This window comes from Athene noctua, chromosome Z (genome assembly GCF_965140245.1).
Source record: "Athene noctua chromosome Z, bAthNoc1.hap1.1, whole genome shotgun sequence".
In the NCBI taxonomy this organism is placed as follows: Eukaryota; Metazoa; Chordata; class Aves; order Strigiformes; family Strigidae; genus Athene; species Athene noctua.
The window spans coordinates 71,684,821-71,698,815 of record NC_134077.1 but is presented as its reverse complement, the minus strand read 5'-3'; the positions used below and the strand labels follow the sequence as shown (position 1 = coordinate 71,698,815).

The 13,995-nt window shown below is 38.8% G+C and overlaps 1 protein-coding gene across 1 annotated transcript in view; it reads left to right on the top strand.

Moving 5' to 3' along the window:
* Positions 1–13,995, top strand: part of DOCK8 (dedicator of cytokinesis 8) — an 82,900-nt gene that overhangs the window by 52,951 nt on the left and 15,954 nt on the right. The window contains exons 26-34 of the mRNA XM_074933245.1: positions 2,248–2,387; positions 2,969–3,138; positions 4,754–4,899; positions 5,625–5,807; positions 6,450–6,585; positions 7,175–7,262; positions 9,874–9,970; positions 11,218–11,352; positions 13,167–13,319. Coding sequence (XP_074789346.1) covers positions 2,248–2,387; positions 2,969–3,138; positions 4,754–4,899; positions 5,625–5,807; positions 6,450–6,585; positions 7,175–7,262; positions 9,874–9,970; positions 11,218–11,352; positions 13,167–13,319 — 1,248 coding nt within the window. The remainder of the gene's footprint in view (positions 1–2,247; positions 2,388–2,968; positions 3,139–4,753; positions 4,900–5,624; positions 5,808–6,449; positions 6,586–7,174; positions 7,263–9,873; positions 9,971–11,217; positions 11,353–13,166; positions 13,320–13,995) is intronic.

Here is a 13,995-nt window from a genome sequence, read left to right as displayed (position 1 = left end):
TTCTGCTGAGCCTTAGCATTGTTCAGAGCAGGATTATCATGCTTTCATTTTCAAATAGCAGCATTCTTCATTTTGGGTTCCTCTTCACGTAGTGGTACAGATGATCCTATGACTTTGCCAATTCTCTTGTGTTTTCTGGACAGTTTTTTCCCTTTTATTTGAACACCATGATTTTTCTGTGTGGAAACACTCAGATTTCCTGAGTAGACCTCCCCACACAATTTTTGTGAATGCTTCTCCTTATCACTTACTTGTCCAAGGATGTCATTCCCAGTGCATGCGTATTTTTTCCAGACTTGACCTGATACTGATACACAGCTCTAGACTTCCTGAATATCAGGACCGCCCAACTGTCTTCCTGGGCATGAAGTTCATAATCACATTCAATTAAAAAAATTGTTATCTGTCACACCACACACTTTTTTGCCAGTCTTGTGCCCTTCTCTACTTTCTACTTATGTAATATCTTGCTTTTACCATGGGACAGACCCACTAACAAAAGGTTCTAGCCTGCCTGTTTTGTACCACCGTGGTCTTGCAGAGGTCAGGGCTGGGATGAAGCATTTCAGTGCAGTGCCCCATGATTGCCACAGCCCTTGGATGCAGAGGAATGGAACTGATGCTAAAATGGTGGGAGGGACAAAACCACTCTGAGTAATGGAGCAGTTCAAATTAATGGTTTCTTCTTCAAGTGTCATTGCCAAAGAATTGATTGGAGGTGAAGATGTGTTACATCTCATCTTAAGGGATCTGACAGGTCAATAATAGGAAATAATATTTTCTTGAAGTTTTTTCTGGTCTTAAAAGCATAAAGGTCATAGAGTCAGGATTTCCCAATAGTTTTGCTTAATGCTGATCGTGAATGCCAAAGAACTAGAAATGGGACTGTTCTGCTTATGGGGAAGAAAATAATTCAGCATAGCTCTTGCAGCTAGTTCAAGCACATCAGATCTGGGCAGACACCAGTTTAATCATTCTTTCCTTTGAGCAACATCATCAACTCTTTTTCTCCTTTAGGAGTAACATATGAAGTGCAACCTGTGCAAATCAATAAGGCTTTTGTGGCCCTTGGATGACTTAATAAATTAGCTGACCACCCTTGCAGTAATTTTGATCTGTCTGCAGGAGTGCTGCCCAGCTAGAGTTAGATTTTCAGTAAGAAATGTGGCCTTGTGAATAAATCTTTTTAAATTCTTGGAGAGAAGCCAAATGCATTTAACTGGGTGTTCTACACTTTAACATTTCACACATAGTACAGCCAATACCTGTCTGCTTGAGGTTGAAATGGGAGTGGGCTTAATTATATGGATCCAAAATATGCGGCTGCTCAGAGACATGAGTATCATTTGACCCAATATGCTGGAAGACAACTGACACAGTGTAGTATACTGCTACTTCGTGTGTTTGTTGTCTGGGACTATTCCCAAGTGACTGACAGAAATACTGGGAGAGAATACTGAAGAATATAAATTAAAAGCAAAATTTAGATTCATAAACCCCAGTAGCTGCACTGGGGAGTAGAGTATAAGACTTATGCTCCCCCAATCAGGAGACAAAAACATTCCAGGTGACCTGTGGCACAGACCTATGATGGGAGAAGCTAAGAAGTTCACAACACATATACAGCAGCAACTTTCCATTTCTGGGCTGACTGTATATCAGTCATAGCCATAAGTTAAAGCAGTTTGAAGTCTGCTCTAAATTATGCCAGCTGCCAGCAAGCTCAGCCAAGGATTTCCAGGGTGAAAGGAAACACTGTTTGCACATCTTTCCTGACCTTACTTCCATGCTAGACATTGTGGAGGCTGAAGAAGGCACAGTGGGGAACTTCTGACACCAAGGTCCTTTTCAGTGTAGGGTCAGCTTCTTGCTGTACAATGCCAGATGGCTGCTCTGCAACAATAACATCAATGTAAAGAGTAGTAAACATGGAGAAAATTCTGACTCTGTCCTGTCCAAACTAATGAATACAAGGTAGGGATTTCATATCTCAAAAAATGTCAGATAAGTTGCTCACACAGAATGGAAAAAATGAGTTTGCATCCTAGCAAGCCACGCGTTTGAAACTAGATGGTTTTTATTTCACACTCAGATATTTTCCTCCAAAATGTCTTAACCTTCTTTCAGAGTCTGTGCTTTTTCTCTGGTAGAGATTTTTCTGTTAGCTACATGGGCTGTGATTACAACTGCTTTAAGAAGCTTTGATTTCAGTGATCATTCTTTAACACTTCTAATATACTTCTGCAGAACTCTAGCTCCTGTTCTAGTTTCCAGGACCAGAAAATCGCTGGTATGTTTGACCTCTCAGCCGAATACCGCCAACAGCACTTCCTAACCGGCTTACTTTTCACTGAATTGGCAGCAGCGCTGGATGCAGACAGCGAGGGGTGGGTATCCCAATGGGCAGATTTTAGAATGGGATTGAGTCACACTATTTCTCTTGGCAAGGTCATAGTTTGTTTCCAGGGCAGTCCTGTTTCCCCCACTCTTTTCAGTGAGTCATTCTGTAACATAGCAATACCCCAGTCATTGTTTTATCTGCAGTATGTTGGTCCCAATGAATAAAAATACACTATTTCTTGCTGTAGTGTTGGCTAAATATATTAATTGAGAAGACAACTTGAAATTTCAGGTGCTCTTCTCTTTAAAACACTTCTGCGTTTGAGCTCAGGAGTTTAGCTAAACTTTGACCAGAGTCTGATGCTTTTCTTTAAGCACCTCTCTTCACCATATTGAATTTTTATGGGAAGTTTGAAAGACTTGGGTGCTCTTTGATTGTGGTAAAGTGGTTTGGAGATGTAAGATAGCTATCTTTTGCAGGGAATGTGAGTCTGTGCTCAGAATGGAAGAGATTATCTAATGAATATCGGTGTATTCTTTCACCTCCACTGTTTCTTAAATCTTTGACTTACAAATAATTTGTGCATGACCCATTAATGAAGCTCATGGATAGTTTTTCCATTAACAGGATTAGCAAGGTGCAAAGAAAAGCTGTCAGTGCTATCCTTAGCCTGCTGAGTTCTCATGACCTAGACCCACGTTGCTCAAAAAAAGAGGTGAAGATTAAAATTGCAGCTCTCTACCTCCCTTTGGTTGGTATCATTTTGGATTCATTGCCGCAACTCCATGATTTTACAAGTAAGACCTTTTTCCCTTTGTATTTTTCAACTTCTTAGAGTGACTTTTCTAAACAATCTATTAAAGGGATGATGCTAAGGGCAGGAATTCTCCACAGTCTAGTAAGGTTAATATTTCTTTATGTAGAAGTAAACTGGATTTTTAGACAGGAAAAACTTCACTGTCTTCACTTCATGAGCAAATGATAGACGAGAGATATGTCTGTAATACTCCTGCCTCTCTTAGTATAAATGTTATGATCCTGCAAATACAGCCTGCAAGATCTGTGAGAAATACTGAGACATAGATAGGTTTAACAAACAGCAGGAATGAAAACTTGTGATACTGACTTCATGTTACATCACAGTTAAAGAAATTTGATTGTTTTCTTTCTATCTTTTTCTATTGCTCTTTAGTGCTATTAACATGATACCAAACTAATCTATGGCAAATGTAGTCATCACACAGGAAATATCTTTCTATCATCTGTTATAACTATACTGTGCTCTACATTATCAGGCCTTTTAAAACAACATTATCTAACCTGTGTTCGTGCATTTTGCCACATGTGTGTTCATATGATACTGCTGAAAGTAGCTATTTCACGTATTTTTTGTGAGATGGTAGATCTCTGCTACTTAGAAAACTACATTTCATTTCAAGAAATAAAATAAAGGCTACTAAGAAAAAATGTATAATACTTGAAGAAAGTATTTCTGTCACTGGTTCTGAAAATATTTTGCATTTAGATGTCTGGACAAAAAACTTAATACTATGAAGGTATTATTTAGCACTTTCAGTCTAATAGGATGAAAGCATTTATTATACATTGGTAATCAGATCTCACCCCATTCTTCTAATCTAAGTATTACCCTTATACCAGAGATCAAAAGGAGGCTTAATAAGGAAGCCTAGGTGTATCAGTATGGTGAGGCTTTAGAGTATCTTTCCTTTTGAAATTCTGCCACGAGAGGCTGTTGACCTCATTCTGAACACCCTGGGACTGGCTGGTCACTCAGATCCTCTGAAAAAAAGGACTTGCAAAACAGAAAATGGACACTCAGAATAAGAGATTTTTACAAAACTTGTGTATAAATAACTCTATTTCCTGAAAGTGATGTCAAGAACTAGCAGGGAATAGAAGCAGCTAGAAAGCCTGAAATTAAAACTGTTGTTCAGCCAACAGGCAATGCTGCCTCTGTCAGCTGTTAGCAGACTTATATACTTTGTTGAATATCACCAAACCCATGTATGACTTTTGTGTTGATCCTCTTGCCTGAAATGAATGGGAACTGGATGATTCCAAGTCTTGTGAAGCACTGGCTTAGCTTTGAACTTCAGAGACAACCTCAGATTTGCTACTGCCTTTCCTTTTAATATAGCTTTTCTGAACACCTAGAGCTTATTGGACACATCTCCTTTTTCTGGTTTTATTTGAACAATTTGGCAACCATTCCAGATGGCTGCAATCTGCCTTGCTAACACTGTACCTCTTTCACTACTTGGTCATCAGCCTTAGTCTCAGGGATGGAGGTGCTGATTGTTTTGTTAGCTTGCAACCCAATGGATGACTGTGACATGTGAGCCGCAACAGCTGGATTGCTCCTGAAATTCCAGTTGGATATTTCAAATCTAGTTTCAGATGCCCGCAGCGGAAAGGGACGGACAGGAAACCCAGAAGAAGAACAAGAGTCTGCAGGTGCAATCAGTCAAAATGTGGCCCTTGCCATTGCAGGGAATCATTTCAACCTCAGGAGCTCTGGAATGTCTCTGGTGTCCCTGGTATGTCCAGTGCTCTGCTAATCTCCTTTCTTGTGTCTGTTCTCTTCTTTTTTTGTTTTCTCCTTCTAGCCTTTCTTGCCACTAATAGCTACAGTCATGAGAAACTGCCTTCTTATTTCTTTCAGTCCCAAGGAATGCCTCATATTCGTTCTGTCATCTCCTCCTCTTCTCTTCTAGTCATGTAATTACTCCTATACCATAAGTAGTTCCACTTTTTCTCCCACATGCCTATTTCCATTTCCACACCCACGTTAAGTCATATTTCCAGATCAGCAAACGCTACTGTGATTCCCCCACTGTCTCCCTGTCCCAGTCTCACCAAAATCCATGGATCTAGGACTCAACATCCTTCTTACTCTCTATCTCTTTTTTCATTATTATTTTTATATTCTATACAATTTGGCTGACACAACTGCCTATCAAGAAGGGACCAAACAGTTCTAGAATCTCTTTCTACATCTTTCTAAGGAAATGAAAATACAAGCATCTAGCAACCAATGCTCTTGTGCTTCTTTCTGTCTTTCACATACATACAACTGGTCCTGTCACTAATTACACAGATATACATTAAAAAAATACTATCAGTATAACCTGGAAGAGGTTAAACTTACCAAAGTCCAGTCCTAAGATTTGATTTCACTGAAACTGAAATAACATTGCTTCACGTGAATGAGGTCCCTCTTCTTTTTCTTCTTTCAACTGACATTTACTTTATCTGCTTCTAGCCCTACAGACAGAGTGCCACATTAGGTCCTGATACTTCTCGCAACCTTTTGATCTGTTTCCTCTGGATCATGAAAAATGCTGATCAGAATCTAATACAGAAATGGATTGCAGACCTTCCATCCATGCAGCTGAACAGGATTTTAGACCTCCTCTTCATTTGTGTCTCATGCTTTGAGTACAAAGTAAGTGAACATGGCCTAACTTTGTTGTTCTGTTTTGGTTTAATTTTTTTTTTCCTTACCTTCCAGCTGTCCAGGGGATATTGGTCATTTACAACTGTTAAATTAGCTCCTGTCTAATCTATGCTATGACTGGATAAATTCATTCAGATAAAATCAGTGGCACTAGCCTTCAATCAAAATGCAGACAAAACTTTTGAGGAAATCCTATGAAGTTGGCTTAAATTATTTTATTCTTTTCCTTTTCCTGGGGATTTGAAGCCTATTTTTGATGGACAATATATTGACAGCTCCTGAAAGTACTGGACATGGCACTAAGGATGACCCTTTAGTTAAGAGCTCAGACTGGACATCAGGACTCCCCTCTCTAACAGGGTGTGTCTGAAATGGAACAACCAACCTTCTCTTTGAACCTTAATTTCTCTCTCTGTAGCACTGAGCTACATATCTGTGTTTAATAGTAGTACATATACTACCTCTTTCTACATCTATAACATTTAATTAGCCTTTATATATTAGCCAGTCATATTCATTGCTTTCTGCCCTCTCTACAGGTCTCCTGTTGTATATGGGTCTGGAGATGTAATTTGGACTCATATCCAAAGATGGAAGCATTAGTGTTGATTGCTTTGACTTTACTTTCAGGGTAAACAAAGCTCAGATAAAGTTAGCACCCAAGCACTCCAGAAGTCACGAGATGTTAAGGCCCGATTAGAAGAGGCTTTACTGAGAGGTGAAGGAGCCAGAGGAGAAATGATGAAGCGCTGCAGAATACCAGCTGGTACTTCATACCCCTCTCCCCCCATGTCCTTTGAGAGGATCTCAAGAGGTTGTAGACATAAATTATTTTGTTGGTTTTTATACACAGTCCCCATTTTAATCCTTATATTTTTCACCCTTGCAGTCCTTTTTCTTGCAGACCTTTGTTTTGCTGTGGATAAAAATATCATTAGCTTTGAACTATCCAAGGTATACCTAGGACTAAGCTCTTCTCAGGTGAAGAATATGAGGTCAAATAAGAAGTTTTAAGACATTCTGAGAAATTGCGTTAGTGTCTAATCAAGAGCCAAGAAATTATGTCAAAACTGTCAGTAAGAACAAATCATTCATGGAAAAAAAAAAGTTTCACTTAATAAATGGAATAATTTGTGTTTTGGTCTTTGAAGACATTAAGCAAATTAATTTTGTAAAAATTTTAGGTGAAAAGAATGATGGGAGTCTGTGCTTTTACTAGAGCCCTGAGGCTGTAAAGCTGAATGGTTTTACTTCTGACAGACAGCTACAGACATGTATCTCCTTCTTTCAGTAAACTATCAGACTTCAGGTGTCCCCTTTTGCTTTAATCTCACTGATACATGTTTCGCTTTTAGGGAATGACAGATTGGCAGGGCTAAATGAAAACCTGCGCTGGAGAAAGGAGCAGACTCAATGGCGGCAGGCAAATGAGAGACAAGATAAGTAAGTAGTGTAATAAATATATATTGCTTCTATTAGAATCAATCCTTTCTCTCTTCTGTCAAAGAGAAAGAAGTAGAAAATGTTTGTGTAGCAGAAGTAACCAACTGTTTCTGTGACAACAAAGAGATCACAAATACTTGAGTGAGGACTTTAAATAGTTATCTACACACTTTTCCTTCTGATTAGCAGTGTAGTAAACACTATTTGTTGATGCAAGTTGTATCAAATACTCCACAGAGGCTTGCTACGACATTTATTTAGATGTTGCTATGGCTCGTCACTGTATAAATTACTGTAGTCTAAGTTTTGCCACATGAAATCAGTTGAGGTGGGCTTTGTGTGCTATGTTAAAACTGTTATTTTATAACAGAGTTATAAAAAGTTATAACGAGTTATAAAGAGAAGAGTTATAAGCAGGAGTAGGGGAAGATGATTCTGTAGTGAACGTTTTTCTTGTTGCAGGTTTTAAGTTGTGATGTCTCAGTACTTTTCACCTTATCAGCATTATATAGTAGTAGATAAGTCAGTGTTTAGGTTTATGGAAAACTGTATTTTCAGGAATGATGTGTGTTACTAACAGCTTTTTCTTATGGTACATGCTAAGTTTCTGTAAGCGTAGAACTTGTTGCTTTTCCCTAAAGGAGATGTGTCATTTGTCCATAGGTACTTGCTTGAATTTTGACTATCTTGATGATCCACTGTGTGTCAGATGGCAGTGGCCTCTGATGAGTTCATCTGCTCTGCTATGAGCTCCCATGATATCCTTCAACGTGCATGAATTTGAACCGAGAACACTGGCTTGTGCTATGCAGCAACTACATTGTTGTAGCCTAGTTATAGCCTAGCATTCATCCATGACTATCACATACATTTTTGAACACAAGATAATTGATTTGGAATTTATCCAAACTTTAAAAAAATAATCCTTTCACTTTCTGTGCTAGATTGGAAGAGGTGCAGATCCTGTGTGAATATTCTTGGTTTGCCCTGAAACCAGCTTGCTTTCTCCCAGCCAGTTTCATTGAAATCAGAATAAAAAAGTCCTCAAGCAGCAGCTCTACCACATATCTTTCAGTAGTTACTTAAACCACTTAAAATTTCTGGTCGCATAAGTAAAACTGCATACTGTCCAGACCTCTCTGTTTTACCCGGCATTTACCACTGTTGTATGTGAGATCTTTGTTCTCATCCATTTTGGATCTCTTTAGTGTGTATGTCCCATAAGTAGGGTGTTTACACGTAGTACATGGCACAGCAGGTTTGCACAGGTCACCACTCAGACTGCTTCTCCTTGAGTCCAGCATGCTTTGGGGTTGTAGTTGCAGTTAGAAGCTACATGTGGTATCAGAGAGGATCCAGTTAGCATGGTTAATGTGCAAGGCTCAGTGGTTGCTGGAAGTGGTTCAAATGGCTATGCTGTTTGCTTAATTTGTTCAGTTCTTACTCATATTTAGTGATCCCTGTCTTGATTATAGCACCAGCCTTTTGGCCAACCCTTCTGTTCTCCATTGCTTTGAGTCATTGTAATAATCATACAAGTGCCCTGACTTCCTTTCCTAGCCCTCCCCAGAATTATCTGGTTGTTCCCAAAAGGATGGCTCTTTACTTTTCTTTCGGGGTAAGACTCCACTGGGCAGAAAAGATAAGTGAATGTAGCAGAAAAGCCACAGGTTTTGAAGTCACTCAGAAGTGTGATTGTAAGAAGTGCGATTCAGTGATTGTTCCAGCCAAAGAAATGCAGCTTAGGAATTTTGGCATAAGTCAGAGCAGCGCTGATCTCAAGCTCTAGAGAGCATCTTCTGGCCATGCAACGGCCCTTTTCTGAGCAGTTCAGGAAAAAGAACAAAGCCTCCTTTTTTTTGTTTCTGACATAGAAGGGATCTCTGAAAATATACTTTTGTTAGGAACTGCATCTATGCTTAGAGCATTCAGCTGCAGAGGAGCTGTGTTCCAGACCTCATCTTTTAAGTCTGAACTAAGAGAGTATAATGCATTACCTTACCACCACTTTCTGTCTTTTATAAATGTTTCAGTCCTCTCTTTAATGGCCTGGGGCACTGCTGTATTGACCCCGCAGCTGTTGGACCTGCTGTCTTACGTTGTCAACAGTCTCAAGAATCAACGTTTTAAATTGCCTACATTAAACACTGCTGCTATGGCGTTGAAGCAATTTCCCCTTTGCCCAAGCCTGCTATTCTTTCTTTTTATTTTTCTAAAAGTGTTAGATCGGTTACCTTTTATTCTGTGTTGAGTTTTGGTGTCCTGCTACCGGCAATGCATTCAGAAATTACTGCATATCTTACTGAACAATTGAACATGATATTGAGGGCAAAGTATCCATTACATACATTGCTGCTGAGGAAGCAGAAGAATTTGAACTATCCAGAGGCCTAGATTTCAGGTGTTCCCTTTGGGACTTCTTTTCTATAATAGCAGGTCTCCTCAATTGACTCCATAGCTCTTAAGAAACACCTCTGAACACTATTTTCATTGTTTGATCTTATGGGATCATTCAGAATGGTATAACTTGTATTTCAACTTTGTTTAAGCAGCAGGCCATCTAATTCTTGGGGTACTCTCTGCATGCTTTAATTAAAACTCCTTTTTGCAGGACAAAAGCTGAGCTAGATCAAGAAGCTCTGATCAGTGGAAACCTGGCAACTGAAGCTAACCTGATCATTCTTGATATGCAAGAGAACATCATCCAGGTGGGAAACAACAGAGCTGGCTTGGTATCAATCCCTGTTCCCTCAGAAGCCAGGGGATGCAAGATATATTTCTCCTTTTGTTTCTTAGGCAGTGCAAAACGTTTTCATTAATGATCTTCTGTAAACTTGTATAATCTTGAAGAGAAAAAAAAAGATGAAGAATAATGAATCCAAAGATTAAATTGCTGCCTACTTCACACTTTTCCACAAGCCTCTTCTACTGTAGGGCATTGCACTTATGTGAAAGGAAGGGAAATCTACCACATTGTCTTCAATAGTTGTTGCTGAAAGCCATTTCCATTGTCTTACTATGATCCTGGAGTTTGGAATGTATCTGAAGATTTTAGTAATTTAGAACTGGTCTGCTGTGTGACCTTTGGTCATACTTGCATGTATGATCCTGTGAGACAAAAGGATTTAACCTTGACTCCCACAGAGTGCTCAGTGTAGGAAAATATCTTCCATGTGCATGGAGTCCTTCTGAAAAGAGATATGACCCTTAGAGCAATGTAACATGCAGAACTTACTTAACTTCTAGGAGTCAGATGCAGTAAAATTTCACAGGTCCTTTGACAGCAGTGGTACCAGGATAGCTGACTCTGTTTAGACATGGTCTCCTGGTTTTGGAGAGACACTCTGAATTCATGGGCATGGGAATACCACTGTTGGCACAACATGCATATTCATAGATAGCAAGGGGAAAACTTCATTCTCTGAAACCTGTTAGTAGAAAAGCATTTACCTACTTGATGCTTATAGTACTGGGCATGACTTTTGCGTGACACCACTTACAGCACCTAGCGTCCCCACTATTTGGGTTGTGGGTTTGATCAGAACATACGAGAAGACCTATTTCACCTATATGCCCAGGAAATCAGAGCATGAGGGAGAAGGGGAAGGATAGTGCTTGCCCACCACAGGTTCACTTCCTCATCCAAGGTACATGAAAGCTTGGACAGAAAGTGGACAGACCTTCAGAGCCACTGCAGAAGCTGACTGAGCTTAAAAAGTATATTGGAGGGTCTGTGGATATTGAGACATGTTTGGGAGATTTTCCCCTCTTCTTCCTGATCACTACAAAAGTGTTTTGAAATTCCTCTGAAGCAGATCTTAACAAATAGAAAATGCAATCTTTGAACTCCTGGATGTGTCTCATGGATAGGAGAGCAAAACTTCAGTTCCTATGTGCCAGTTCATTGCTGAATTATCTCATGCAGTTACTGGGTTTTTTTCTCCTCCATGTGTAGGCAAGCTTTGCAGCAGAGTGCAGAGACAATCTTTTGGGAGGAGTTTTGAAAGTCCTGATAAATTCTCTTGGCTGTGATCAGAGCACCACTTACCTGACTCACTGCTTTGCTACACTCAGAGCACTCATTGCTAAGGTATGCTCTTTACATGCTTCTGATTTCATGCTTACAATCAAGTTATTAAAGCAGCATTTCTAGAGCAGAGCTGTGTGCATTCACTTACCACTTTTCCTTGTCATTCGTTAAATACGTTATACATATGTAAGTACAAATGCCTATCCATAGGGATGTTAAGGGACTTCTACAGCTGTTGTAAGGTTATTTCATTGACACAAGGTGGAATAACTGAATCTGAATAATCTTGTGGTTTTAGCAGTCTATTCTTAAATACAGAAAATTTACTAATAAAAAGGTAAAATATTCCACCCATTATATTTCAAATTCTGATTTTAATTAGGAATTTTAATGCCATGGATTGCATAGATTCCATAAAGTCGAATTTAAATTATTATATCATCAGACTAGTTTCCAACCAGTTGGGAGCAGAGACATCAAAGCTAACTCATCAGAGATCAGGGGGAATCATTCTAGGTTTCTACTTCTAAGATAGGTTCCAAAATTCTAAATTGATTCTGAGATGTTGACATATTTCATCTTCATTCTGCCTAAAAACTAAGCCAAATCCTAATCATTCTTTTATTTCCGTATCACCAATTAAAAAAAAATATTTCAAAATGTGTATGAGGACACAACATTTTTATAACATGGGTCATAATGTGTTAGGTGCTTCATGAGGACTCTGTAAAATCTGTTTAAGATTCATTCTCCTACAAAGAAAAGCAGTTCCAAAATGGAAACGTGCATTAAATTTTTTTTTCCCCTAAACCATTCTAAAATGCAAACATCAAACAGGATACTCCTGTCCAATTAATGCCTATCTACTGTTAAATGCAGATTGGCTGACAAAACCTAATTACAGGGTAGATATCTGAGTAGTTATGGAACTCATAATTATGTTTTCACTCTACTTTATCTTTGAAAGCTAACTTACAATTACAATAATGAATTTTGTGAAGCAATCTCATTGAAATAGATCTTCTAGTTAAGCTTACTCTGTGTATTTTATGAAGCAATCATACCAATTATTTCTATTACACTGTAGGTATTATATGTGTTATTTTACAAATAAAAATTATAGAACCCTGTGCCAGTAGGCTTGTAATATAAATTAGACATAAAACAGTAAGATAATGGAGTGAAGAGAAGTTGAGAACTGGGAAATGGGCCTGCAAATGAGAAATAATATCCTGTGTTCTGTTCACACACCTTTATCATCCCTATGTCTGTATATATGGTATTGGTGTATCTGTGCTGTCTACAGTGAGAGTTTCTTAAGGACAGACATCCTTTCCCCTGGCCGCACTGTCTGTCAAGCACATTGTAGAGACACTGTAAAGGAGGGTCTGGCACGAAAGCTGAGCAATGGAAGTTTTGTGGCACACCATAGGGAGAACACGCTGGAGGGCTGGGGAAGGGTAGAACGTTGATGCAAACAGCTAGTAATTGCTCCTTATGCTTAAGGAAGTATTTGCATGTTTCATCAACCATTCTATATTCTGAAAATAGCAACTCTTCATGCTTTTAGGAATTTTGCAATATTTGATGTTTTCAAAAGCTCCTGGAGCCCTAGGAATCTGAGAAATTTTTTTATTCTCTCTGCCACTCTTTTTCAAAATACAAAGACTATTTTCAAGCCCTTTTTCTCTGTAGAAAAGCTTGAAAACAGGTGTCACAGGAATCAGAAGTCCTAATTAAAAAAAAAAAAAAAGTATAAAAGGCAGTTTTTGCAAAGTTTAGATTTTGTCTGATTCCTAAGAATGCACTACGCTAGTCATGTTTTCATGGCCAGAAATGAGAGTAATGAATATTTTCTTCTCTGTCTCACTTAGTTTGGAGATTTCCTGTTTGAAGAGGAGGTCGAACAGTGCGCTGACCTGTGTCAAAGAGTTCTCCATCACTGCAGCAGCAGCATAGATATTACACGGACTCAAGCCTGTGCCACTCTTTATCTCCTCATGAGATACAGCTTCAGCTCTACCAGTGTAAGATTTTGAGAACAGCAGTATGTTTTGTACAACCCTTTTTTGTGATCAGTTGAAGCCAAAACTGAAGTTGTGATAGCAAATGGAACACATATGCAGATAAATAAGTCATATGTTATGCACATTTGAGCCAGAATAAGTGCTAGAAGTATAGGGGAAAGTAGTTTTAACTATTGTTCATTATTTTGTTTAGGAAAATGTGAGGTTTTCTGCATCATTTATAAATCTTCAAATGGAATGGCATTAGTCCTCTCATAGAAAGGCCTGTACGATGCATAAGAAATACTCTTAATTTTGTCACTTTTTTTTTCCACTCCTGTGTCAGAACTACTTAGACTAGTTCTATTCTAATGCAATTACAACCTCAGTAGAACTACTGTATGCTTGTATTAATGGGAATTCTTTGCTGGCCCCTTGGTCTCAGGACGAGACTCTTAGCACACACATGGAATAAAATACCTATGTTATACATGTAGGTTCACAATGTCCTAGCATGGAAGGACATGCATTAGCATTTTGAATAGCATCTGATACTGCACAGAATTTTCTTCCCTAGTTGTTACTTTAAAAGCACTTGCATAAGTAAAAGGTGTTGGCTTTGCAGGAATAAAATGTGCCTCTGAGACACCATGATCAGCAAGGTATAGTGCATCACCAGATGAAACCCTCAGAGGTC